The 27,677-nt window shown below is 33.7% G+C and overlaps 1 protein-coding gene across 1 annotated transcript; it reads left to right on the top strand.

Annotated features, from left to right (window-relative positions):
• Positions 1–435: 435 nt before the first annotated feature.
• LOC108907686 (microtubule-associated protein futsch) lies at positions 436–27,506 on the top strand. Its single transcript, XM_018711468.1, has 9 exons — positions 436–690; positions 9,223–9,321; positions 12,078–12,250; positions 12,729–13,068; positions 15,090–15,313; positions 15,484–23,515; positions 23,924–25,888; positions 26,377–26,712; positions 27,211–27,506. The coding sequence occupies exons 1-9, from the start codon at positions 552–554 to the stop codon at positions 27,378–27,380; spliced, it is 11,478 nt and encodes a 3,825-aa protein (XP_018566984.1). The 5' UTR covers positions 436–551; the 3' UTR covers positions 27,381–27,506.
• The last annotated feature ends 171 nt before the right edge of the window (positions 27,507–27,677 follow it).

The raw sequence follows: 27,677 nt of genomic DNA, 5'->3' as shown, positions 1-27,677 counted from the left end.
CCTCGTAACAAACCATTGCTCTGTCAGACCTACAGAAGCAACGCGCTACCGTTTCATCAGTTCATTTTATAATTAATTATAGGCCTGGAAGTTCGGAGCAACGACCCCCCCGCCCCCAGCGGGCGCGCCTCTGGACACATCGAAAAAGACAATGTTCAATTTACGGCTCAACATTTACGCGGCATTACAATATTATTTCGACGTCGGAAATAGGATTGTGGCAGAAAGTCCAGCGACAATCGCGCCTACTGAGACCGGGCCTTAAAATCAATGTCTCGCGTCGGCTGTGGAAATGGTGTTCCAAATCCGGAGTTTTCCCACCCCGAGGAGGATCGGGTGAGCGCGTGAGCCACCATGGGAAAGTGGGGGGTCTGAGCCGCCCCGACTACTGCATAGCGCAATTACGTACGGTCTCAATAGTGAACTTAACGGGGATCCGGTGTAGAAGCCGGGAACAGTGTGACCCTCAAGAGGGGTCAGAATTCACAAAAAGATATATTAATTACTGATAATTGCGGGCTGTGAACTACAGGGTTGATTTGGAGGAAGAAATGGAAACTATTAATGGAGACTTCGAAAGGGATGGGCCGCCGCCTCCCAGTCCCCTCACGGGGTGCTATTTGTTAATTGTTGTGGGGGAGCCGCACAGCGAGGAGCATAGGGACATCGTCCTGCAGAGGATTGTAAAAGGTATGTATTTCAGCAATATTCGAGATCGATAATAATCATCCCTTGTTAATATAAAACTGAACTGAATTAATTTCAACAAGCAAATACAACATAGGACCATTGAAAATTAATTGTTTCTGTATATGTTTATGCGTATGCACATATATGACCTTTTATCATTTTTATTAGATGTCATTCGATGGCGAGGTCAGGATAAAATCGATTGCCTAGAACGTTTAAGTGGAAGACATCTTGGAATTACCCAAATAATTTCCAGTACCTTTAAATCTAAAAGTATAGTTGAATCTGTAACTTTATACTGTCTGTAGGATCAAAAGTATATACTGTTAAAATGTTTGCACCAAATGGGATTTTTTTCCGATTTTTCAAGAAAACTCTAAAAATTTTTTTATTTGCGCAACCTAGATATACTGGTCGATTTTTGGGATTAGAAGGAAATAACATTTCTGAAAGCTCAATGAAAGAATAAAAGTAAAAAGAAGACAATTCTTTCACCAAAACTTAGTAAAATAGATTTATTAACTAGTTTTAGACAATAAATTTCAATTAAGGTTAAAAAAATACTTATTTCCAAATTCCAGTAACATTAATTTATTTTCACTGAATATAAACTTCCGTAACGAAATGTAAAAATAACAATTCACTGAATTTACTGAAGTTACGTGGAGATTTCGTGGCTGGGAACCCCAGAACTTCGATGTACTAGTGTATTTTGAAAAATCATTATAAAATACAGGGTGTCGATAGATATCTAGGAAAGTACTGCTTCGAAAAATTTGAAAATTTGGCAACATGGCAATGCCCCTAGGACGAACACAACTAAAATATCTATAATTCTCCAGCGCTTCCGGTTATACCGGAAGTCGCCACCAACTTCGTTATTTTAAATGGGACACCCTATATATTATTGCATTTTCGTATTCTACGTGAAATTTGAGGGTCACTTTATTAAATATTCCCTATACCTAGGAGTTATAGATTTTGAGATATTAATTTTTAAAGAAAAAATTTGAGGGATGCAAGGGTCCGCGGAGATGCTAGTAACTCTTTTCAGGGGCGTGATGTCAAGTGGATTTTTGATACCTGTAAAGGGCGTAGGTAACACTACATTGTGGTATACCAGCAAATTAAACCATTTAATACTAGGTGTTTCATTTTTGCTGTTACATTTTGATAACTTCAAACATCTATAACTTTGTTAACTTAAATGGAACACCCTGTATTCTTTTACTCTGTCGTATGCAGATTGAAATTTCCTTTCAAACCATGTAATCATTATTACTACTTTTAGAGATATTTGCAATTTTCTATTTTTGGTCAGTTTTTCTCGTATCAGACCTGTTGTCAAATTGGCTATGACCAGAAACTCTCCAAAAACAACTGAAATAACATGACATTTGTCAAGTTAGTTGTCAAATCATTGTTGCGTTTGAATAGTTTTTGCCGAAAATTGAAATAAAAATGCCTGGGGATCGTTTAAATTATACAAATGAGGATTATTTTAATTTGTTTGTTATTTAAGGAAAATGTGACAAAGTAATTTCAATAACATGTAGAGAATCTGCCGCTTTTTATAAATATAAAAAATATCAACCGGTGTTTATTTTGCTAGTATTCAAATTTTTAAAAAGTTATACAGGGTGTTTCCCAATGAGGTAATTTAAAACATTTAAGGGAGTGATTCTTCAAATCGTTTTGAGAAAAAAATTATTTATATACGTATGCCATAAAACGTCAAGTGTTTGAGTATAAACAAAGGTATCGCTGTGGAAAGTGAGGTTTATATTACATTAAAAAAAATGTACGTCACCTGTTTTTCTGATTCTTTATGTATTTTTTCTAATACCCTTTCCCTATTGAATAAAATATGTATGCTCCCATTTGAGTCTTAGTTTGAGGTGAAAACAAGATTTGATTTATTCGTTCTTTTTGTCAACTTTAGAGTTTTTGAATATACATAAAAAATACAACCATCAAAATCCAAAAATTTACTAAGAGCCTTGTACTTGAAAAAAAATTCATAAATTAAAAAAACATCAAAGAAATTTGTTCATATTATGACGAAATCGAAATCCGAATATTTTTTTTATTATGAAATTTTGCCCTTATATAATTATTTCCCTTGTGGCGGTCTCCGATAAAGCTATAATGTTACTATTTCCAATTTGAAATGCCTGTGTGCATTGGGCCAATTAAAAAAAAAATCCGTCAGCATTCTCGATGTATGTATTTGGAAATACTAAAATCGTCCGAGACGGGTCGATTTTTGTTGGAAGGACACATTGTAGCGTAAGCAGGATAGTTGTCGAATCACTCCCTCAGCCATCAGCGCCATCTACATGAAAATCTCAAGTGGCACTTCCCCAATTAAAGAGAACTTTATTCTTCAAATAGGGGTGTAAAAATGTTTGAACTTGGTGAAATTATAAAGGAAAATGTATCACAAATTCCGAATTTATTTTTTGATGCCGATTTGAATGTTATTTTCGGGGAAATATAAATATTTTATACAAGCTGTAACTAAAGTACTAAGTGAAATTTTAATGATGAATTGTACATTGTAAATTAACAAAAAAAAGTTCCTATAGACATACCTCCGGAAAGGCTTTGATTTTCGATATACTGGGTGTTCAAAATTAATTAAAAGTTCCAAAAATATGCAGTAGCATTTTGTCATTTATTTCGAGAACCTTGTCGTGATAGTGAGACAAATTTCAAAGTGCTCGAAAAAAATTAAAGCAGCAGCATTTGAACCAGTCGCAAGGAACCATTATTTTCTAATAAAAAATGGATTATTTTTTAATTTGATATGCAAGGTGTGCAGGAAATAAGAAAATGTGAAATAGCTGAAGTGGTTTTATTCAAAACAACTAAAAAAAATTTCAAACGTTATCAGACCAAAATATAGTTTTAATTTTTTTTAATTATTTCTAATATTGTAATTTTGTATCTCATTAAGTGAAACGTTGGAAATACTATTATTTTCTAAACTAAAACCTTTAAAACTTGTGTTTTAAATAGACTTGCGATAAAAAAAAAACCCAACAGTTAAATCAGGACTCCAACATAGTTAAAGCAAGAATTACTTTCATATCTCTTTAATTATTACTAACTAGAATAGAAGAAGCTGGCCCTTTGGTAAGGGCAAACAGTTTGTTGTATCACCTAACGGAATTTCCCTGAAATACTTATTTTCAGCATGATTTTGCCCTTGCCATTAAATTCTTTCATCCTACATCAGTTACAACATTAAGGATTTTTATTTTTGGGGGTATTTAAAGAAAAATAACTTACGAAGGCGCTGATTTCGGAAATAATTAATTTGAATTATTGAAAAACACAGTTAAAAACGTTATTGCTAAATAATGGAACTGTGTTTAGGTATTCGGTCCTCAAATAATCTACATTTTCTTATTAGAGACTGTTTAGAAATCTGAATTTGTCTATGATTCCCTCCTCCGCCCAAAAAAAAAAAAAATAAAATAACGGACAGTAATCAGTGGATACGTTGTACATAAATATACCGGTATACCTAAAGCCTTTACGCACCAACGTATATGTATTGGTTGTGTCTTGAACCAAGAATAAAATACCAACTGGGAGACATAAGCCAGATTCAGCAGTAGAAGTCCATGTCATATGTGTTTCCTCCCCTCGAATGAGATTCTAAGATTATTTTTAGTTTAAAGAAGGCAGGCCGAGATATATCTGCTGCATTACCGAGTCATTAGACTGAAGAGGAGACTGGCCATAGATTCCATTCTTTATACAGTTCCTATCTCGGTAAAGGAACAAAATAGAAAAAAATTTATACATATATAATTTACATGCCGCTCAGTTTAACTTGATGATGGAAAATAGAAAGTTGTAGATCGTCATCATGTTGAGGACTGTTAAGTTTTTGAGAATGAATGAATTTGACGATCTTTCGATTTAATTAAGGTATATTCTTGGATAATTTTTGAAGTTTTTGAGATTTTGTCAATTTAATATTTAATAACTGTTTCCTTGGTTTGGGAATCTATTCACTTACGCCGAAACTTCATTTGTGTATATTTTTTATTCGTACTTTACTCTGTGTGTAAAGTGACTTTGTTTTTATTGGATATAATACTATATTAAATCATTTTAATAAGTTATGTTTGTGTTTTATTTACCTCTTAAGAAAAAATTATTTTGATTATTTTTCCCGAACCGAAAAAAATTAAAGTTGCAGTTATTGTTCGTAACTGCAATCTACACTTAAAAATATCATCGATCTTAATGCCATACAGGGTGAAGTTAATTTTACTAAATTAAAACTTAGTGATTGCCCATATCTTCACCTATGTTGATATTACAATATTTTACTGCTACTTAATTTGATCGCCAAAAAACAAAAAATTTGAATCAACTATGCATGATGCGACGTACTACTAGAACCTGGAGTTGAAATGTCATTGTAAAGAATCCTGTTGGCTATTTAACTTTTGTTACTTACACTGTCAGCAACATGACTTTCTGCAATTATTGTGGCTGGATTTTCACCCTCCATGTCTCTTGATTGCTAATACATCAACTCCTGTATTAGCCAGTAATGTTGCCGATGTTCTTCGGAATGAATGGCCTGTATATGTTTCAGGATGTTCTAGTTTCAAAAACTGTGTAATCTTATTAGGAATCATGGAAAGGGTATTCTTGCCGACTGATTGATTGTAACACCTACCTGCTTGATCGCACACAAAAAAGCGTGAAATTTCAGTTTTAATTTCCAGTCTAATTTTGATATATTTCTTTCGAATTTCTAGGTAAGAAACAGAACCCAGACGAGAAGTAATTGTAAACGTACGTGACATACCATTTTTAGAATCTGGAATTTTAACTACAATAATGTCACCGAAATTTTTGAAATTGACGTCATCCAAAGTAAGTTTGCACAACTCATCAGAACGGAATGCTCCTGCAATGCCTAAGACCGTCACTACCTTCATTAGCAAATATGTGTTATCGGGTGCCTGATCGAGAAAATCGTTGACTTGTCTCTTGTAAAAACGTTCGACTTTTTAGGTGTATAGCCGTTATTCTTACATTTCAAGAATGCTCTCAGCTTGAGGTGTTTTGATATATCCACGTTCTCTTCTATGAAAATAATCGACTTAATCATTGAGTATTCACGCCACAAACTCACCGGTGACTAAAGTTTTTGACTTCTCCATGAAATATGCTAGCAGTGATATTTGAGAAACACTAGTATTTTTGTTCTGGCATCATTCTTTCGACTTCTCGGGCAATAAAAATTCGCAGGCACTGCACAGCACTTTCTATTTGAAAATCACTCATTTAGAAATAATAATTCAAAACCAGCAAAATTGCAATTTTTATGCAGCTTTGTTTATAAACACCTTAGAAACGACAAAATCCAAACAACCAAGGCGGCTTTGCAAGATTTCGAATAATGTCACAATTAATTGATTAAGAAATGTCAAAAAATAAAACCTAATCTTTATTTCATGAACCATAAAAAACTGTGGAACCAGATAAAATGTTATACACCACGCAGCAGTTAAGTATAATTTACCAGTCTCGGATTCTATTGTCAGCCCTCGCTCTGCTCAGGCGCAAAATCGTCCCCGCCTGGTAAATAATACTTACCTCCTTTATGGTGTAAAAAAACTATTATACTTTTATTATAGATGCAAGAAAATTTAACATATATAGGATATATGCGTTTATAAAAAATGAAAATTAAAATATTTCCCAAAAATATCTATTTATATCAAGAAGTTATATTTTTCATTTTCTGAGGACTAAGCTTGCATTCTGTTGCATCCACAGTAGACGAACTACGTTGAATCTCTTTTTTCTTCGCAGTACAAAGTTGACAGAAAGCGAGAAATGTCTTTCTCTTCGGGATTTTTTCGAGCAAATAAATAAATAAGTTGTGTTTTCACAAATTTGTTAATGTTAACAAAAAATACATAAAGGTGCATTCAATTACGATTAGACTACCACAATATGAATTTGTAATTTATTATAATTTCTACCTAAACACTGTCAAGTTTTGTTTACATAATTTACGCAGGTGCAAGAAGCCGATGCTCCTTATGTGTGCAGATTGTTTCTAGTCCATTTAACCGACACAGGGCTCAGCATATAACATTTTCAAATACTTGAATGTAATAAATTTCACTACAATAGATTGTTCAATGAAAAAAGTACCGTCAAAATTTTGTTTATAAATACCATATTTGACGCCCAGGCATCTAGAAAACAAAAGACAACAAACCCATATTAAGGATATTTTTTCATGTTCTACAAGCCCATGAATGTACATTTTGTTTTAATACATCCTGTATATTTTCTAAAAAATGCATTTTAAATTAGTTAATTTATAAAAAGGTTCTAAATCAAAGCTCGTCAGTAATAATAATAATAATAATAATAATTGTCTTGTTCTTATTAATCAACACATACTTAGCTGATAAGAAGCATAATTAAATTTGTTGGGGTATGTTAGTGGTTTCCCTAAAATTGGCCAACGAACACAAGAGATTGTTCAACTCGACTTACTATTAATAATTCAAGAAAACTCTCATTCAGGCCTTAGGCAAATTGCCAGAACTGTAAATATTGGAAAATCTGCAGTTCCTAGTGTGACACGCCAACAAAGTTGCAACCATTCAAGGTTCCCCTGGTGCACGCATTCGTAAAGATGATATCGATCGTCCATTTTTTTCAGACGAGTCAGCTTTTTGCATGATTGAGACAATAATAAATAGACACTGGATATTGGACAGAAAAAGTTTACACTTGATGATGGAAGCACAACCATAACTAACCAAAAAAAAATATCCTTCATTTTTTTTAATTAACACTAATACCTCTAGCGGCGAAATTAATTCCAAACGAGCTGATTTTAGCACTCGCATTTGATTCTCGAATGAAGGTTACAGATTTATAGATCTTCTTCCAGAAGATAGTACCCCTCGTTTTACCAACTGATATATTAGGGGGAGAGTGTTTATAGAGTGGCCTCCTAATTTACCAGATCTCACATCCACTTGATTATAGTAGCTTTTAACTTTTGCTAATACACTAAAATAAGGTGCCAATCAAAAAATACAAACCTCTGTATTGGAGACTGAGCTTTAGCAGCAATGTTTTTTTTATTTTAACTGGTATGTGTTAAAAAATTTGGCAGAATTCTATGCTGCTATTTTAATTTTTGGAGTAAGTATATATCTGTAACGTGTACGAAAATCCATATTGTCCAAAATTGTACAGGTTATCAGAAATGAAAAAAAATTCTATAATTTTCACAAATATTTGGAATTCTTTAAATGTATGCTGCTCTGAGATTTTTTTACAATTATAATTACAATTATGAGGATGAAATTGCGAAACTTTCCATAATTTTTCACTAAAATGGGCTTCCTTTGGTAATGACAATTACAACGATGAAGCGAAAATTATGGAATCTCCGCTTTTTTCCAAATATAATTTCTTTATCTCAACGTTTCCTCGTGCACTATACAGGTTAATATATTTCAGCCTGAGAAAATCCAATTTGCAAAAATTAATCTAATATCCTACTTCTGATACAAATCGTCACACCTTTTGTGTGGCAAAATCCTGAGTTTAATGATTAAAATACTCTGTATCTCTCTAATTACACAGGGTATTATAAAAAAGTAAGTCAAATCCCAGATTCTTTGTGTGACAATAATGGAACTTTAATTATGCCATTTTCAAATTAAGCACTTTTTTAAAGACATGTAGTATCGAACAGTTTCAAGGATTGTACAAAAGTTGTTGTAAAGAAAGTCGCGATATATAGGCCAGGAAATATAGAGTTGGACGCGACTTTTTGTTTCAGCAAGCTGAATTTATCACTATAGATGCTAAATATTATGTACAATGACATATTTGTTTCCACAGTCATAAAAATGGGGTGAAGATTGTTTACAGGGTGGTTAATTGTATAATTTTTACCAATGACCATGAAAATTTTACCATGAAAAGAATCAGTGCAATTGTGGAAAATGCTCGAGATCGTCCAGACTAATAATTATTTAATTTGTTTATAATGCCATAACTTGTAAACTATTCAACTTACCGATTCCAGATTTCGTGTGAGTTATTAGACTGTCTTAAAGGAATGAGAGGATGCGATGCCAAAACGTTGTGGTAATAATAACGCTCGAGGGCTAGTTTTGTAGGTCTTTTGAAGACGAAAAAAAGTACTTAACTGTTTTCTCGTGGAAATGAACGGAAAAAAGTTATACGCGAAAAACGTGAATTTACGTAAAAATTATACAATTAACCACCCTGTAAACAATCTTCCCCACATTTTTATGATTGTGGAAACTAATATGTTATTGTACATAAATTTAGCATCTATAGTGATAAATTGCCAAAACAAAAAGTCGCGAAATGACCATTTCCCAGCTCTTTTTCCTGGCCTAAATAACGAACTAGTTAAACTTGCTGTTCATGATTATCTCTGATGAAATGCATACACTGGCTTGATACGTTAATACGAAATTCTTGCAGGGCTTCTTTCCTGGAACGTAAACCAATGCCTTGTGGATTTAGAAAAGGAACTTGAATTGATATCAGAGCAAGCTCTGGAGGGTGAAGAGGCAAGACATGGTAAGTATTGATCTAATAAAAGTACGTTCTGTAAAATTTGAATGCTTTATATAGGGTAGGGAGATATATTTCTGATTCTGATTTTTTGTTTTCCTCAAAAACTTAACAACAGTGCCAAAAAAATGATATAATTATATACATTTAAAATATCTCCAAAGCCATTCATTGTCTGCTGCGTCGAATCACCTGTGCTATTTCAAGCCGACGACGTGATCTAACTGACGATTATGGTAAAACCATTCCCGTTACAAAAATATGAATGGGAATTTCTTGTCTGAAATGCAATGTTAAATGCGGTGTAAGCATTAAAAGACCAAAAAACATTGAAGTAGAAGTTATAATTTTTTTTTTCTTGTTTCTTAGTTAAGACATTTACAAATTTCTACAGCAACAATTTGTTTCGGACTCGGTTGGTTACGCTCTATATATACTTATATTTCGAACATGCATTTTTTTAAATGAACAGTTTTGGTTGTTTCAAATGTTTCAAATAAAGTGGAAGACGCCTTTTTTCCTAGAAATAATGTTAAAAATGAAATGCACTTATCTAATTTTAAAACAAATAGTGGCGTAGAAACTTTTTGCTTTTAGTGTACCTCCCAATGTCTCCGTCACTGTTTTGCTGCGTGATATTATGATGTCTATCATAGCAGTGTTATCCGATGTCATTAACAAAGCATGTTTTGAATTTATTGAACGGTCTTTTCTTACCTCATGAATAATGTCATTCTCATTCTCTGAATGTTTAAGAATATCGAAAATAATACTTGTTTACAAAAAAGGAGGTAGGTACTTCCTCCATGACTAATTACAGGCCGTTGCTTTACGGAACCAATTTGAGAAATAGTTTGAAAAATGTTTTACGCTCTATGTGAATTATTTGACAAATATTATTATATTTGTCATCGGTATAAAGTTAAAATTAGGGATGTTTTGAATTTATTAAAGATATATTTTCAGGACAGTCATAAAATATAAATTTTTGGTAAATAATTACGTTGTACCTCAGGGTGGCTCGTTGAGCCCGGTTTTGTTTAATAAAATGATTAATGATATGTAACCTGTGTTATTTATAGATGACTAATTTTGGATACAAGTAGGGTTATGGTACAATTAATCATATTGAAGTCCTTTTGTTGAATATTATTGAAGGGGCAAACGGAAATAAAATCTATATGAACTGTGAAAAATCAGATTTGATGCCCTTCTTGAATTTAGCTGCTCCCCCCCCTAGAAATTTGAAGAAAAGTAGAAAAATTCTCTTAAAAAATATTGGAAATTTTTATTTAGTTACTTTAATTTTGAAAATTAAAACATTATACAGGGTGGGCCATTAGTATGAGAAAGTAAAATAACTCCCTTGTTATTCATAATACATAAAAAAAGTTTATATAAAAGTTGTACAGAATCAAAAAACCTAAAGGACAAAATTAATTTGAAACACACAGGGCGATGAGTAAAAACGGGACACGCCAAATATTACATGTTTTAAATGGAACACCCTGTATATTTTTAAACATATGGATTTCTGAGAAAATTCTATATATGGCAAGATAAATAGTTTAACATTTTAGTCCGGGGTTGCCAAGTTATGTAGAAAATTCTTCAAATTTTGGAAAAAACATGACCTCCAAGAAGTTGATTAACTTTCAACTACTAACACTTGGAGCAAAAATATTCGATAGACTCCTATATTAGCTAATATAGAGATATACAGGGCATTTTTTATAATACGATCATTTTAAGAAAGTTCAAACTTGATTTTCTAAAAATTTTTCAAATGGAACACCCTGTATTTTAATGTTCTATTTTATTCACATATCAGTCCACTTCAACTTTTATTAAGTATGTTCTACACCTAAAGTTGTTAGTTTTTAAGATATAGCAACATTTCTGGAAAAACCTAATTTTTATTATTTTCGGTCGCACGAAATGGCTTTGGAAAAAACTGTCACATTGTGTGAACTCGTCAGTTCATAATTTATCATTCCATTTTGAGTTAATTTTATTAGTTAATATTTATTTGTGGTATTCTATAAACTAATAAAAATTAAGTTTTTTCAGAAATGTTGCTATACTTTAAAAACTAGCAATTTTAGATATAGAACATGCTTAATAAAAGTTGAAGTGGACCGATATGTGAATAAAATACAACAATAAAATACAGGGTGTTCCATTTGAAAAATTTTAGAAAATCAAGTTTAAACTTTCTAAAAATGATCGTATTATAAGAAATGCCCTGTATAAAATATCGATATTAGCTAATATAGGAGTCTTTGCTTAACATTTGCCTATAACTCTGTCAAATATTTTTGATCCGACTGTTAGCAGATTGATACCGACTAGGAAGGAGGAGGAAGATCCTGTTTGGGGTAGAATCGATTAGTTATTGCATATAAATAATAAAAAATATTTTATTATTTTTTTTTGGTAAAAAATAAAGGGGACTGAAAACCGGCCTAATTGACCCTCCCCCTTTTAAAGGAAACACCCCCTCTTAAAATTTGACAAAGATTTGATCGACTGTTTTAAATAATTTTCGAAACAAAAATGTTGAAACTCCAAAAAGGTGAATTTAATATGCAAAGTATATATGTAATATGCATTTCGTGCGTATCATTCGCCCTTTAATGTTGCTGTTTTATGTTATTTTAGGAGTGGCTGAAAAGGGAAGAGTAAAAACGGATTAACAATTGAAATATTTGTCTGGAGCCTTTGCATTTTAATTTATTAATACATTTTACGTTTTTTTATAGGCGAGCGACTGATTCAGTTCGCCTCCGAGAATCTAGTTACGGAAATATTAATCCATCCTGTTATAAGTACGCTAGTACAATGTATGAGGAATTTACTAAGCAGCTTCACTCGACATCGTCACATTATCCACGCCGGATATACATTTGCTGCTAATGGATCTTGGGCCCTACAGGTATAACTTTCATGTGTGTCGTTTTTTATTGTGCAACGCGTTTTAAACTAGATACGTCGGTATCTAGCTGCTGACATATCTTATCAGGTGTAAAGTCAACATGCATATTCCAATAGTGCATACAATGATCAAGCACGCGCTGTTTTGAAACTATTGATCAAACGTATTGAATGGCAATCCCCGAACAAAGAAAGCTTTCAAACAGAACGGAACTTCACATAGTTTAATAGTTTGCATTTCTTGCTTATCATTCGCGATTAATGTTGCTGTTTTATGTTACTTTGGAAGTGGCTGAACGAGAGAAAAAAGTAAAAACATACTGTATTATAGAATGCGTTGATGTACTGTTAAAAATAATTTTCAATAAAACAGTCTGTTTAATTTTTATATTTTCAAAATTTCTTTGTTTCTTTGTAAACAAATTTACCATCATACTGTTGCTCAATGTGGAACAAACTATATAAACATTTCGTTGCAGGACGGCACATTTTCCTATGCGGATTTTGCAGAGGCATTTCTAGAAATAGAAACGCAGCGAGTGATACATGCCTACGAAAATGGAATATCTCTGGATCTCCATTGCTCCCCAGAAGGCGACTGGTGTAAATTGCCCAAAGAATCGTTTACCAAAGGCTGTAATGTGCGTGTCAATCCCACAGACGTGCTTACTTGTGGATCTCCGTCTATCACAGGATTTATCAATTATGTTTCTCAATTTCTAATTCCAATGTCTTTAGAAAACCTTTTACAGTGTTCAGACGTGGTAGGAAATATAAGATTCTCCCGACCGACGCTCTATGTTTTTCCTGGAGGGCAAGGTAAGAATGTAAATATCTAACTGGATACAACATTGCAAATCAGAAACTGATATTCTTTGGGATGATGGGATGGGATTTGCCAAGAAACAGTTTCTATAACCACTCTTTTAACAATGTTATTAAACAATTTCTATTATTTGACAACTCTCCCTCAATACGAGGGATTAATAAATAAAGTAAAATATGTAATATTTTTTATTTAATTGGGTAATCTGTGTGACAAATTTTATAAAAAATATGTTATACAAACCCCGAGGAAAAGAGTATATTAAAGTAGTAGTTTTCACTAGGATTTATAGTTCTTCTCCACTTGGGTGGATTACTTTGAAAAAATCCCAATCAAATTCAAATTTATGTGGAGCTATTAAGCTTCTTATTGACAAAAAAACTAATTTCTTCATGGTTGAACAATTCTTGACGTTTCGAGAAACATAGCGCTCTCTTTCTCAAAAGAAACTGAAAATTAAGTCATCACACCAGTACTTATCTTTAATGTGTTGATCCGTGTCAATCCGATGTCTGATTTAGCCCGCGACTGTCAGTTCCTGGGGATTTTTACGTATAAGTCAATTCCAAATTTTAGGTAATTCTACGCCATCAAATCAGTTGGAATTGATTGCGATCTGGGTTCCTATTGACTTCCTGTACAGTCTGTCTCTTACTAGAATTTTAATATTACGTATTTAAGTTTATTTTATCTTCCTAGGGTTGTTATGGATGATATTAATATTGTGCTTCCTTAAAATGTGGCCCATTTTATCTGAATATTCTTCTATATAGGGAAAATAAGTAAAGTGGTTCTGATATCTTGTTACTGGATGGAATGAGGGATCTAATTGGAGGGTAACTCAGCAGTACAGATACAGCACATAAGTCCCATTGGGCCTCTTGTGCTTCTTCCCTGCGAGAGATCAGCTCCCCTGAGCCTATTAAAGGAAAAAGGTGATGACGTTGCTCAGGGGGATCTCTCTAATGTAGCCAATGAAGCCCATCGTTCTCCTAACATGGATTCTCTTGTTGATCTGACACCAGTGCACTCACAGAGTACATGGAAACTATATGTCTTCCTGTTCACAAACTCTACAAAGAGATGCTTCGCACTTCCTCATATTGTGGAGATGTTTCCTTAATCAACAGTGTCCGGTTTTAATGCCCCTTGCCAAGTGAAGGCTTACCCTGGATATAGCCAGGTACTATTTGGCTGTGTCTTTGCAAGGGTGTCTCAAGAACTCCTTAGCAAATCGACAGTTGTTTGTTTCATCCCACCGTCTTCTAAACTCTCTTTGGGTGTCTTCCTCAATCAAAGCGCCCACTGGAGGGATTAGGTCTAAAGATATTAAGACCTGATGCTCTCGTAGCTTACTTATCAGCTTCATTATTGCCATTATGCTGGCTGTTTCGTTTAATTCAGCATACAAATATGCTGTTTGTAGCTAACTAACGCTTGATGGCATTCCCATACTGACCCGGACATTATCTTCCGATTACGCAAGGTCAGTAATGATTATCTATTGTCTGTGTAGATTCTAATAGTTTTCCCTGTTATCTGCCTACATCTGGTTTAAAATCAACGTTCTTGAAGCGAAGCATAATTGCCTTTAGATAAATATCTGAGAGAGGCAGATCTCCATAGCTAACGTTGGTGTTGGTAGTGGGATCCAACATTTAAATACCTATACGTGTGGCTTAGCTTTTTGTGAACGCTACGTCCTAGGATACTATTCGGTTTTCTCTTGAGAAGAGAAAATCTGAGATCTTCCAACTCTCCGGTGAGCTGAGAAGATTTATTTTCCAGTTTCGGAATTTCTTCTGAAGAAGAGAGCGATATATGTTTTTAAACATCAAGGAATCTAAACCGATGACGTGGCAAGTAACCCAGAAACTGATCAACCATTGACGACTGCTATGTAACTTATATAACTTTGATGGTTCCAACTTTTCTCTTGTCATTTAAAAATACATCTGGTAGTAGTTATCAGTCATGTTTATGCGATATTAACATAACTAACATCTTTTTGTAGGAGATGCCGCCCTTTTTGGAGTCAATGGATTCAATATGCTCTTAGATGGTGGATTCTCTAGAAAAGCCTGTTTCTGGGACTTCGTAAGACATTTAGATAGATTAGATGCTGTACTAATGACAAGACTGAATAATAGCAACATAGGAGGGATTAGCTCCATTTTAAGGAGAAAAAGAAAAGATGCCGTGTACCCTCATCTAGGACATTTCTTCTGTAATATCCAGGTAAATTATTCAAGATGTCTCGAAATTAGCATACAATATTTTACCAGCGTATTCTACGATTACAATAATAATAAAATGTTAGTTAAAATGTGAGAGTTAAAGAAACTGTTTTCAACTAGGTACCACATACCTACATACATACATACCTATATCTCGTTTCTCTTTTTTAGGACAGAAAGACTATATTAAGCCCCGATGGAGATAAAGATAGGGATCCCTTGCTAATCGATCTCCTAAACGAGGGTCAGGAGATTATATCGAACCTGCACCACTTGAACCTGAACCCTCAGACCTGTTATAGAGACCCAGAACCAATTAATTTATATCACAAAGTGGGCCACGGCACTTTGAACATGTATGTCCTTAATCCTGCCAAAGATTCAAAAGAAGTTAAAGAATTTATCCAAAGATGGAACCAATGTGATCAAAAACTGTTCAGTAAACAGCAAACAACAAAATTTAGTTTTCCCGTACAAAATCTAATTTCTATAGCTGTTCTTTTAATTTGGCAACCGGCCAACATCAGCGATACAATAACAAGAATTTTGTATCCTGGAAGTAGTCCCCAGCAAAAAATTTTTGAAGGTCTCGAAAGATTGAAAAACATAGAATTTGTTAAGCAGCCTGTGTGTTCAGAAAAATCGTTATTTTCTAAGTTTGTAGCAAAAAAATCTGCTAAGCACGATACCACGGAAAAAGTCATCTTAAAAGACAAACCTGCAGAGAGAAAAGAAAAATTGGTTGTCGATAACAACATCAATGCGTTCGGTGGTGAAATCAAGGAAAGAAATGTAAAAAAGTCTGACTCTTTAGAAAGCGAACGTGCAAGAAACAAGAAGATAGAGGAAAACAAGATTATTACTGAGAATAATGAAAAACTTAAAATGAAGACTAAAAAATTTAAAATAAAGAATGACTTGCAACAACGAAAAAAGTCCGTTGAAAAAACTGATTCACCTACCACTCCCAAAAAATCGATAGATCAGGAAGGACCAAAGAAAACTATTACAAGTACACCAGCTAAGAGTACCAAAGATGCCAACAACAGGAAAGTAATTGAGAACAAAGCAAAATCACTAAAATCAGCTGCTGAACCTAGAGCAAAGTTAGAAAAGAAAACTATAGCTAAGAAGCCGAAAACCTTACCGAAAACTCCTATAAGTCCCGCCAAACGAATGACGAATGGTTTACAGAAAGTTGACAGAATTTCAGACAGACAGAAAGCGAAATTAGAAAAAGACGGTACAACAGATTCCAGCACTGTTAGTACACCAACTGCGGATCAAGACAGCTTAAAAAAAGATATTTCAAATTTAAGTTCAGAACAGATCCAGCAATTGAAAGCCCAGGAACTCGCGGATTTACAAGAAGAACAGGAAGCTATAAAAGAGATTGAGGCAGTGTTCAGAAAAGGTGAGGCGCACATAAATGGAAACGAAAATATGAGGAAGGTCAAAAGTATTTCCATAGATGAAGACAAAAGCGAAAAGGAAGAGTACCTTATAATAGAAAGGGAAGAGACCGATTTCTTGGATGAAAAGGAGAAAAAAGAAATTGAGTTCCAAAAACTAACCAAAGATAACGAGGAATCAGAAAAGCAAAAAGGCTTAATAATCGAGGACAATGAACAAAATCAGCAAAGTATAAAAGAGGCAAAAACTGTTGTTAAAACCAAGGAAAGTGTAGATGCAGTCACTAAAGACGCTGTAATAACTAGTCAAGAGGAGAAAGTGGAAATTCTTTCAAGTGAAAAGAAGTCTGACAAGGAAGCTGAAGTTAAGGATATTGCGGAGTCTCATCCAGATGAAAAAATGTCTGCCAATATTAAATCTGGAGACACGACTACTGCTCCTACTTTGCCTGAAGACGAAAGAATACCACTAGATGAGATAAAGGAAGACAACGGTTATCCTATCGAAGAAAAATATGTTAGAGAGGAAACGAAGGAAAAAGGCCTTCCAATTATACAATTACCCGCGAAAACTTTTGATAGTGTTCCTAAGACACCAGGAGTAGTAGGAATACGGCTTGACAAACAAAGCCACATAAGAGACATCGTTAAAACACCAGATGAAGTTGCCGATTTACCTGTGCATGAAGAAGTTGATTACGAATACGCTCATGAAAGTAAGACTGAAATAAAAATCAATGATGCTATAGTAGAGAACGTAAAAAGTAATGAGGATGAAATGCGCGAATCCAAAGGCGAGGAAAAGGAAACAGTAGAATGCCCAGCAAAAGAAATATATGAAAAAGCAGATAAGGAAGTTATGGAGACAAAACCGAAAGAACTTTTAGAGGAAAAGGATCAAGAAATTGATGTAAAGACGACTGATTTAGACGTTGATAAGTCCCAAAAACAAAGTGTTACGAAAGACAAAGAAATACAGAGTAAGGAAGGAGAATCACAACTTACCCACGATATTGTGAAGACTGAAGCTGCTGCAAAGGATATAAAGCAAGTATTAGGGACAGAACAAGAAATAATCACCAAAACAGAAGAAACTAGTGAAGACATAAAGAAATTAGACCAACCTCATGAAGAAATACAATTAAAAGAAGACTCTAAAAAGGAAGACATTTTAAAATTTGAAGAAGAAAAGAAAGATAGTGACAAAAATATTATTGACAGTTCATCAGTTAAATCCGAACATGTAGAATTGACTAAAGGTGATATAGAACAGGATAAAGTAATAGAACATGAAATTAAAGAGAAATCTGAACCTGAACAAATTAAAAAGAAAGACACTGGAACAGAAGAGGTTTGCAAGTCCTTAGAAGAGGAAAAAGCTAGTGATAAAAGTAGTACTGATCATCACTCATCATCATATAAGCTTGGAACAACTGAATTAACTAAAGAACAAACCAAACAGCACGAAGAAGTAGAAGAGAAACAGCAGAAAGAAAAATCACATGAAATGAAAGATAAGTCTTCTGTATCTTTACAAATTGAAAAAGAAGGGTCTACACTAAAAGAGATTTCCAAAGTCGACGAAGAAAAAAAAGATAGTGAGAAAAGTACTACTTCTTCGGGTATATCCGGAGAAACAGAACATAAAGAACAGCACGAGAAAGTAGAAGAGAAACCGCAAGAAGTTAAAGAGGAATCTGTCAAGCCTGAACAGATTAAAAAGGAAGACTTTGAAAAAGAACAGTCCAAAGAAATAGAAGATAAACAACATGAAATGAAAGAGGAACCTCATGCATCTGAAAACGTAGAAAAGGAAGACTCTAAAGCAAAGGAAATTTCCAAGTCCGAGGAAGAAGAAAAAGTTAGTGATAAAAGAATTACTGAAGCTTCATCATTTAAATCTGGGGATATTGAATTAAGTAAAGAACAAACAAAACATCACACAGAAATAGAAGAAAAACAACGTGAAATGAAAGAGGAACCTCTTATATTTAAAAAAATGGAAAAGAAAGTCTCTAAATTAAAGGAGACTTCCTCGTCTGAGGAAGAAGAAAAGACTAGTGATAAAAGTATTACCGAAACCTCGTCAGTTAAATCTGGAGATACAGAATTAAGTAAAGAACTCCTAGGACATGACGGAAAAATAGAAGAGAAACATGAAATAAAGGAGGAACCTCTTATATTTGAAAAAATGGGAAAGAAATATTTTAGAACAGAGGAAATCTCCAAGTCCGAAGAAGTAGAAGAGAATAGTGACAAAAGCATGGTAAAAGAACATACAAAGCAGCACGAAGTAGAACATAAACAGTACGAAGAAAAACCACACGAGATAAAAGAGATGTCTTCTAAAGCTCAACAAATAGAAAAGGAAGAGTCTACGATAAAAAAGATTTCGAAGTTCGAAGAAGAAAAAAAAGATAGCGTCAAAAGTACCACTGAAATTTCGTCAGGTATATCCGGAGAAACCGAATTTACTAAAGAAGATAAAGAACAGTACGAGGATATTGAACAAAAACCACAAGAACTTAATGAGAAATCTTTTGTATCTGAACAAATTGACCAGAAAGATTCTAACAAAGAAGAGGTTTCCAAGGACGAAAAAACAGAAGAGGGTAGTGATAAAAGTATTATTCAAACTAAATCAAATCTAACTGAATTGAGTAAAGAACATACAAAACAGCATCAACAAATAGATGAGAAATTAGATGAAACAAAAGATAAGCTTCCTATATCTGAACAAATGAAAAAGGAAGACATAAAACCAGAAGAAGTTGTCAAGTTTGAGCAACAAATAAAAGATATTGATAAAAGTATAATTGAAACCCAGTCATTTATATCCGCAGAAACTGAATTAATTAAACAACATGATCTAGAAGGAACAGAAGGGGAAATGAAACCGCATGAAATAGAGGAAAACATTTCTATAACTCAACAAATTAAAAAGCAAGCTGAACAAAGTGATGTCACTAAAGATGAAATGAAAGAGATTCCCTCTATACTAGAGAAAGGTATAATGGAAGATTCTAAAATAGAAGAAATTCATAAATTTGGTGAAGAAAAAGAAAGCAGTGATAAAAGTACTACTGAAATTTCTTCATTCAATTCTGGGGAAACTGAATTAGCTGAAAAACATACACAGCAGTACGAGAAAGATAAACTTTCTGAACAGATTAAAGAGAAAGAATCTGAAACAGAGGAGGTTTGCAAATCTGAGGCAGTAAAAAAAGGTGGAGAAATAGAAGAGAAACCGCAACAAATTCAAAAGGAAGACTCTAAAATAGAACAGATTTCCAAGTTTGAAGAAGAAAAAAAAGATAGTGGTAAAAGTTTCGCTGAAACTTCATCTGATATATCAGAAAAAACTGAAGTGAAAGAGAAGTCTCCTTTGTCTCAACAAATTGAAAATGAAGACTCTAAAATAGAAAAGACGTCAAAGTTTGACGTAGAAAAATATAGTGATAAAATTATTTCAGAACATACAGAAGAGCACGAGGCGATAGAAGAAAAAGCACATGGGGTGAAAGAAGTGTCTCTTATATCTGAAAAAAGAGAAAGAAAAGATTCTAAAACACCAGAGATTTCCGAATCTGAAAAAGAAAAGCCTACTGCAATTTCGTCTTCTAAACCACATGGAGTGAAAGAAGAATCTCTTATATCTGAGAAAAGAGAAAGAAAAGACTCTGAAACACCAGAGATTTCCAAATCTGAAGAAGAAAAGCCTACTGCAATTTCGTCATCTAAATCTGAAAAAATTGAATTGATAGAACACTCAGAACAGTCCGAAGCCATAGAAGAGAAAAAACATGAAGAGAAAGAAGAGTCTCATATATCTGAGAAAAAGGAAGAGAAAGACTCTAAACCAAAGGAAATTTCCAAGTCTGAAGAAGAAGAAAAGGCTAGTGATAAAAGCATTATTGAAACATCATTTAAACCTTTAGATACCGAATTAAGTAAACACACAGAACACATCGGAAAAATAGAAGAGGAACCACATGAAATTACATCGAAATCTTCTGTAGCTCAAGAAATTAAAAAGGACGACTCGAAAATAAAAGAAATTTCTAAGTTTGTCGGTGAAGAAAAAGGTAGTGACAAATGTACTGCCGAAACTTCACCAGTTAAATCAGGAAAAACAGAATTAATTAAAGGACATACAGAACACTATGAAGAAATAGAAAAGAAGCCAATTGAAATGAAAGAAGAATCTTCTGACAAAATAGAAATAAAAGATTTTAAAGCAAAGGATATTTCTAAGATTGAAGAAGAACAAGAAGATAGCTGTAAAAGAATTGCTGAAACGTCAGTCAAATCTGAAAAAATTGAATTAATCGAAGAACATACAGAACATCACGACGAAATACAAGATAAGCAAAATGAAATAAAAGAGGAATCACTTTTATCTGAAAAAGTGGAAAAGAAAGAGTCTGAAACAAAAGAAATTTCCAAATCTAAAGATAAAAAAGAAAAAGATAGTGATATAACTAGTGCTCAAATCTCACCGATTAAATCTGGAGAAACTGATTTTATTAAAGAACATACAGAGCAGTCTGAGAAAATAGAAGAGAAACCACATGGAGCGAAAGAAGAATCTCATATAATTGACAAACTGGATGTGCAAGACTATAAAATAAAGGAAATTTCCAAGTCTGAAGAAAAAGAAAAAGGTAGTGATAATAGTATTGCTGCAATTTCGCCAATTAAATCCGGTAAAATTGAATTAACTAAGGAACATATAAAACAGCCTGAGGATGTAGAAGAGAAACCACATGGAGTCAAAGAAGAATCTCATATATCTGAAAAACAAGACGGAGAAGACTCTAAAATAAAGGAAGTTTCCAAGTCTGAAGAAGAAAAAGAGGGTGATAAAACTATTGCTGAAATTTTGGCAGTTAAAACCGAAAAAAATGAATTAATTAAAGAACACACAGAGCAGTTTGAGGCTATAGAAGAGAAACCTTATGCTATAAAAGAAGAATTTCATATACCCGAAAAATTGGATATGAAAGATTCTAAAATAAAGGCAGTTTCCAAGTCTGAAAAAGAGAAAAAAGATAGTGATGAAAGTATTGCTGAAATTTCAACAGTCAAGTCCGGAAAAATTGAACATACAGAAGACCATAAGGATATAGAAGAGAAACCACATAGACTGAAAGAAGAATCTCATGTATCTGAAAAATTGGACGTGAAAGACTCTAAAATAAAGGAAGTTCCCAAGTTTGAAGAAGAAAAATGTGATGGTGAGAGTATTGCTGAAATTTCGGCGCTTGGGTCTGAAACAATTGAATTAACTAAAGACACTACAGATCAATATGAAGAAATAGGGAAGAAACCACATGCAATAGAAGAGGTATCTCTTATACCTGAAGATATGGAAAAGAAAGGCTCTAAGACAAAGGACATTCCTCCTAAGTCAGAAGAAGAGGAAGGTAGTGATAAAAGTATTGTTGAAACTTTCTCATTAAAATCTGGACAAATAGATTTAAGTAAAGAGCATACAGAGCCGTGTAATGAAATAAAAGAACAACATGGAATGATAGAGAAAACATCTGAAGAAATTAAAAAGGGAGATTCCAAAATAGAAGAGATTTCTTTATGCGAAAAAAGTAGTGACAAAAGTAGTACTGAAACCCCGGCATTTAAATCTGAACAAATAGAATCAACTAAAGAATTTATACAACACGAAAAAATTGGAGGGAAATTACATGAAATGAAAGAAGAATCTACATCCGAACAACTTAAAAAGGAAGACCTAAAAATGAAAGAAGAATCCAAGCTTGAAGAAAAAAAAGATAGTGAAACGTCGCCATTAGGGGAAATTGCATTAACTAAAGAAGAAAAGGACAAAAAAGTAGAAAGTAAAATACACGAAATGAAAGAAGAATCTTCTATATCTGAACAAATAACGAAAGAAGATTCTAAAATAGAATTTGCTGAAAAAGACAAACAATCCAAGTTAATCAGAGACGGTCTAGAAGAGTTTGAAGAAAAACCACAGGAAATCAAAGATTCTGTATCTGAACAAATTAAGAAAAAAGAAGTAGAGCACAGTAAAGAAACTCCAAAATATGAGGACGATAAAATTCAGCCAAAGGAAGTTAAATCTGAAGTATTAGATAAAAAAACAACTGCTGAACAGATAATTGAAGAAGAATTGAAAACTAGAGAAGCAGATGATGATGATACAGATGAAGAAAGATCAACGGATAAAATAGAAACGGTAGGAAAATTGCCAAAAGATCGCGAAGAAGATGTTATAAAGATAGTAGCTACTGTCGCTGAAGTATTAAAGTCAGATGCCCCATTGGAGGAATTTGAAGGAAAGCTACCTATAAGTTTTGACGCATGTAAAACTGCATATGTTACAGAACTAAGAGAAACACATATTACAACAACTGAGTTACCAGACGAAACTGGTATTCCACCAATTCCAGAAGAGTCATCTACTTCTCTACGTAGCGAAACTGACGAAGAAATTAAAAAATCTTTTGAAGAAGCAGTTACTATTCCCAAAATTCTACCTGATGATATTAAAGAAGCCCTAGAGAAAGAGTTGTCTGACATTGAGGATCAAAAAACCGTACAAAGAATGTTAGTTACGGCCTCTAGTGAAGATGGAGGAGAAGAAATTGAAATTTGTCCAGTTGGTACTATAATATTTTCTAAAAGTTCGGAGAGTTCAGGCCGATCTTCCCCTGAAAAGTCACAAGAGTCCAAAAAGTCGTCCATCGTCGATACAATTTCTGATTCACTTACTACAGTGAAGCAGTATACAGAAGCAGAACTAGATGCAGGTAATATACGCCTTTTCGTTCATAACTTTGACAAGCATACTGGACCTGATTTTGAGCAATAAAGTTTCTATGAATATAGTTCGTAAATGAGGTTCAAGAAGGTAAATTTAATTTTTATATGAAAGTCACTGACTAACATTTCGCTCAATGCATCAGTGGCGTGCATAATTAATAAGTCAAAATTATGCACAAAAAAACTGTGCGCATGTTTTTTTCAGAAATCGCGAAACTAGTACTAGAGTTATTTCATTGCAGTGCATATTCCCTCTAATAATACCAATGCTTTTAGTAGTTACTGTCACTGATCAAATTACTCACCAGATACTTCTGGGCTCCCGTGATAGTGACAATATATATGTTTTCCAAAGTCTTCAATTATATTTGACTCTTGTTATATATTTGTTTTAGATATTGGTAATGTTAACTCTGAACAAGATTACCTAATATCTGATGATAGAACTAAAGACAAAGAAGAGGTGACGTCTTTAGGAGACATGGCCATTGAACAGACCGATCAAAAGTATTTGAAAGAAGATATGGAAGATGGGATGGAAGACGAATTACAAAAAGAGGAAATCAAAGAGGGAGAACAAAAAGGAACAGAAATTTCTTCCTATGTTAGAGATGAAAAATTAACTGGAGAAGTACATTTACCAGAAGTATGTTCCAAAATAGTGGATGGAAAGGAAGAAGAAGAAATGGAAGACACTAAAATTAAACCACACAGTGAAAAGGATATTTTATCAAGTTCGGTAGAAGGTATAAAAGATTCATCTACATCGAAAGTTAGTGAAACTATATCTGATAAAACAGTTGAAGCAAAGGGCATTAAAGAGGATAGTACTGTTTCAGAAAAACCATTAGAATTGAAGTCAACCGAAAAAGTTAAAGATAGTGTAGATGTAGGTATTGACGAAAAAAGAACTGCTCCCACTTCTGATATAACCACTGCAGTTATTGATATTAATGGGGATCATACCCTTCCAGAAAAAGAGTTGCCAATAAAACCTAAAGACTATGTAGATATGGGTCAATCAGTTAGTGATAAAGTTCACACAATTGCTTTTAGAGATATTCCAGAAAAATCATTAGATAAAAAAACCGAAGATCATGCAGATAGAATAATTCATGAAGATTCTTCCCCTCCCACTCCTCCAGAAAAATTATCAGGATTAATCACAAAAACTGAGGTAGATGTGGCAAAACCGGTTGATGAAGACAAAAAAATTATTTCAACCTCTGATATATCCCATTCTGAAAAGGAGTTACCTAAAAAAATTGAAGATCATGTAGATGTGGATGGATCAGTCGATGAAGATAAAAAAATTGCTTCGACTTCTGATAAACTTCATGCAATTGATTTTAAAGGTGATAAGGTTCATCCAGAAAAACTACTAGAGATGGGGGTAACTGAAGTTCATGCAGATGTAATTAAATTAGCTGATAAAGATAAAAAATCCGTTCCTACTTCTGATGTGTGTTCTGATCCGTTAGACCAAAAAGCAAGTGAATCTGCAACAGAAACAAAGAAAATGGATCATACATGTGAAATTTCAGATGGAAGTAAAACTCCGATTGAAAAAAGTGAAGACGAAAAGGAAAGAAAAGAAGATAAACACGACTTGGTGACAGAAACGGTTACGTCCTTGTTAGGTAAAAGTGAGAAGGAAGGTAGTAGTGAAATCGACATGAAATCTGGATCTTCTAAGGAAATTAAACAACCCGTTCAAGAGTCAGAGATTGTTCTTCAAAAAGAAATCGGAAGAGAAGGTCAGAAGCAGGATGATAAAGATTTTAAAAGTCAGGATAAAAGAGATTTAAGTGAATCTGTGTTACAAGGTAAATCTATTGCTCCTCCCCCTGATGCGGTGAGTTCAGATGAATCTGGAAAAAGTAGCGTGACCAAGGATGTGAAGGAAAAACCTAAAACAGATTCTACACCATTAGATACATTTTTTGAAGATTCAGTATTAAAAGATAAGAGACATAGCAAAGACACTGACTTAATGTGCGAATCATTCTATGGGACGTTGCCTGGTGACGAAAGTGAGGAATCGGAAGAGTCTCAGCTACCACCATCATGTTTGTATGAACTAACAAACGCTAAATACATTTCTGAATGTTCCGCGAGCACAGCAGATAAGATCGATGCAAGTGAAGGTGAAAAGTCAGAAACAGAAATTTCTAAGACTGCTGACACGTCTTCTGATAAAATACAAAAAGAGTCCGCTGAGGCTGGGGAATGTTTGGACAATAAGTTAGAAGCGAAGACATCTTCCCTGTATTTATATGAGCTGACTAAAGCAAAAGAATACATAAGGAGCAGAGTTGGTAGTGAAAGTGAAAAAAAGGCTGATAAAATTGCTTCGTGGGGTAAGTATAATATGTATTTATGTCGAAAATTAAAAATAATAGTAGAAGTACTAGGATACTTCACTCCATGTGTCGAAACGACAAGTGCTAACACGTTTTGTAGACACATCTGTAACATCGTGATGTGGTGACGTCACTAATGAACTGATTGTCTAAAATATTACGTCTTAAATTGAAAAAAAAAATTATATGAAGCACGTGCGCAAGATGCACAGGATCCTCTTACGTCTATGGTTAACATTATTAATTAATTTTCTGGAAAACAGAAGCATTTAGACTAGCACTTGCTTAATAAAGGTTGCTCATTTTCGTGCCTTTATCATCCTCTTCAAGGAACGCCCTGTATATATAATATTCGTATAACTATTTGTGTCAAAACGAGAGTCTGCATCTGGTTAATGACGTCATGCGCATAAAATATAACTTCTCTTGATCTAAACATATTACATGTGTTTTTTTTACTTTTTTTTACTTTTTTTTTTGTTTAGGTAAACCTCTTGGTCTTCCAAGCCCTGCCCCAATGACTGACAATAAAGGTACTCCGAAGAAAGAAAGGAAGCTTCCATTAAATATTTCAGTTAAAAACAAGTGGAACGACGACAAGAAGAGATCTGAATCGCCGTCGAAAACAAAAAATAAAAAATTGTGTCCAATCTACGTAGATTTAACGTATGTTCCGCACCATGGTAATTCGTATTATTCATATGTAGACTTTTTTAAATTAGTTAGGGCGAGATACTATGTATTTTCTGGTACAGAACCCGGCAGAGAAGTATATAATGCACTACTTGAAGCCAAACAAACTTGGGATGACAAAGAATTAGGTAAGAGCTTTTCAGAATCCATTTGTTCAAACCATCTCGATATTTCAATACTTTCAATAATTGAAATGTACAACAAATACATGTTACAACTAAATTATTAATGAAGAAAAATTATTGACAATAACTAAATAAATAATGTTCTAGTTTATTCGACATGTAAAATGATGTGAAAATCGGAAATTTGCATTTCATTTTACTTTATTCTACATTGTATGACATAAATTCAATCACTCTTTTGCCCACACTAAAGTCAGTCACTAGTGCGAATTCGCATCGATCGGACTTTTTAGACTTTCTAGTTCGGCCGACAATAATAGACTGAGGCCAGCTGTGATCCGGCTCGACTGTTTGGGCTATAGAAGAAATTATCGTGGTGGGGGAAGTCCTCGGCAGCTGCTATCTGAGAAATGTCAGCAAAAAAATGATGGTGCAAATACGCACTAGTGTGACCTTTGAGGGTTAAGTTAGTATCATCTACTAATACAGCCGATTTTTCAGAAGTAACAATCATTCCCACGTACGACACTGACGTGCTGGGCTATTGGGTTGCCGAAAATGAAGAATTGTTGACGAAGTGGAAAATAGATTTGTCCCCCTCTGCATCTCGTTGCACCATAAATTTACAAGACCATGAAACGTCATGTAGTGCTTATAGATTAGAATTTTAAAATTGTATTATTTTTAGTTGTAATAAATAGATATAGTGATACATTTTCACAAAGAAAAATATTTAATTGATGTGAATATGTAGTAATACTAATTCATTAAATTAATGCTAGTTATCACTAAACGGCTTATTCAGTGAAAAGAAAAATATCTGCTGTCAGACATTACTTGGTTAATAAATGTTTATGGAAAAAATTTATACGGTTTTCCTACCCAATGTTCCATAAGGTTTAACTATGTTTAACTATAAGCAACTCTCCCCAAACACAATAATCAAGTGGATTTAGATCTGGTGACCG

Source organism: Anoplophora glabripennis, unplaced genomic scaffold, assembly GCF_000390285.2.
Source record: "Anoplophora glabripennis isolate ALB-LARVAE unplaced genomic scaffold, Agla_2.0 scaffold200, whole genome shotgun sequence".
Lineage (NCBI taxonomy): Eukaryota > Metazoa > Arthropoda > Insecta > Coleoptera > Cerambycidae > Anoplophora > Anoplophora glabripennis.
Note: the sequence above shows the minus strand (reverse complement) of the source record. Positions and strands in the feature narration are given on the sequence as shown.

Excerpts from the sequence above, each read along its gene's own strand:
- LOC108907686 (XM_018711468.1), top strand. The coding sequence starts at position 552 with ATGGAAACTATTAATGGAGACTTCGAAAGGGATGGGCCGCCGCCTCCC. Across the intron at positions 23,516-23,923 it reads AGAAGCAGAACTAGATGCAG|ATATTGGTAATGTTAACTCT; the intron begins GTAATATACGCC and ends TATTTGTTTTAG. Across the intron at positions 26,713-27,210 it reads TTGGGATGACAAAGAATTAG|AAGTAACAATCATTCCCACG; the intron begins GTAAGAGCTTTT and ends CCGATTTTTCAG.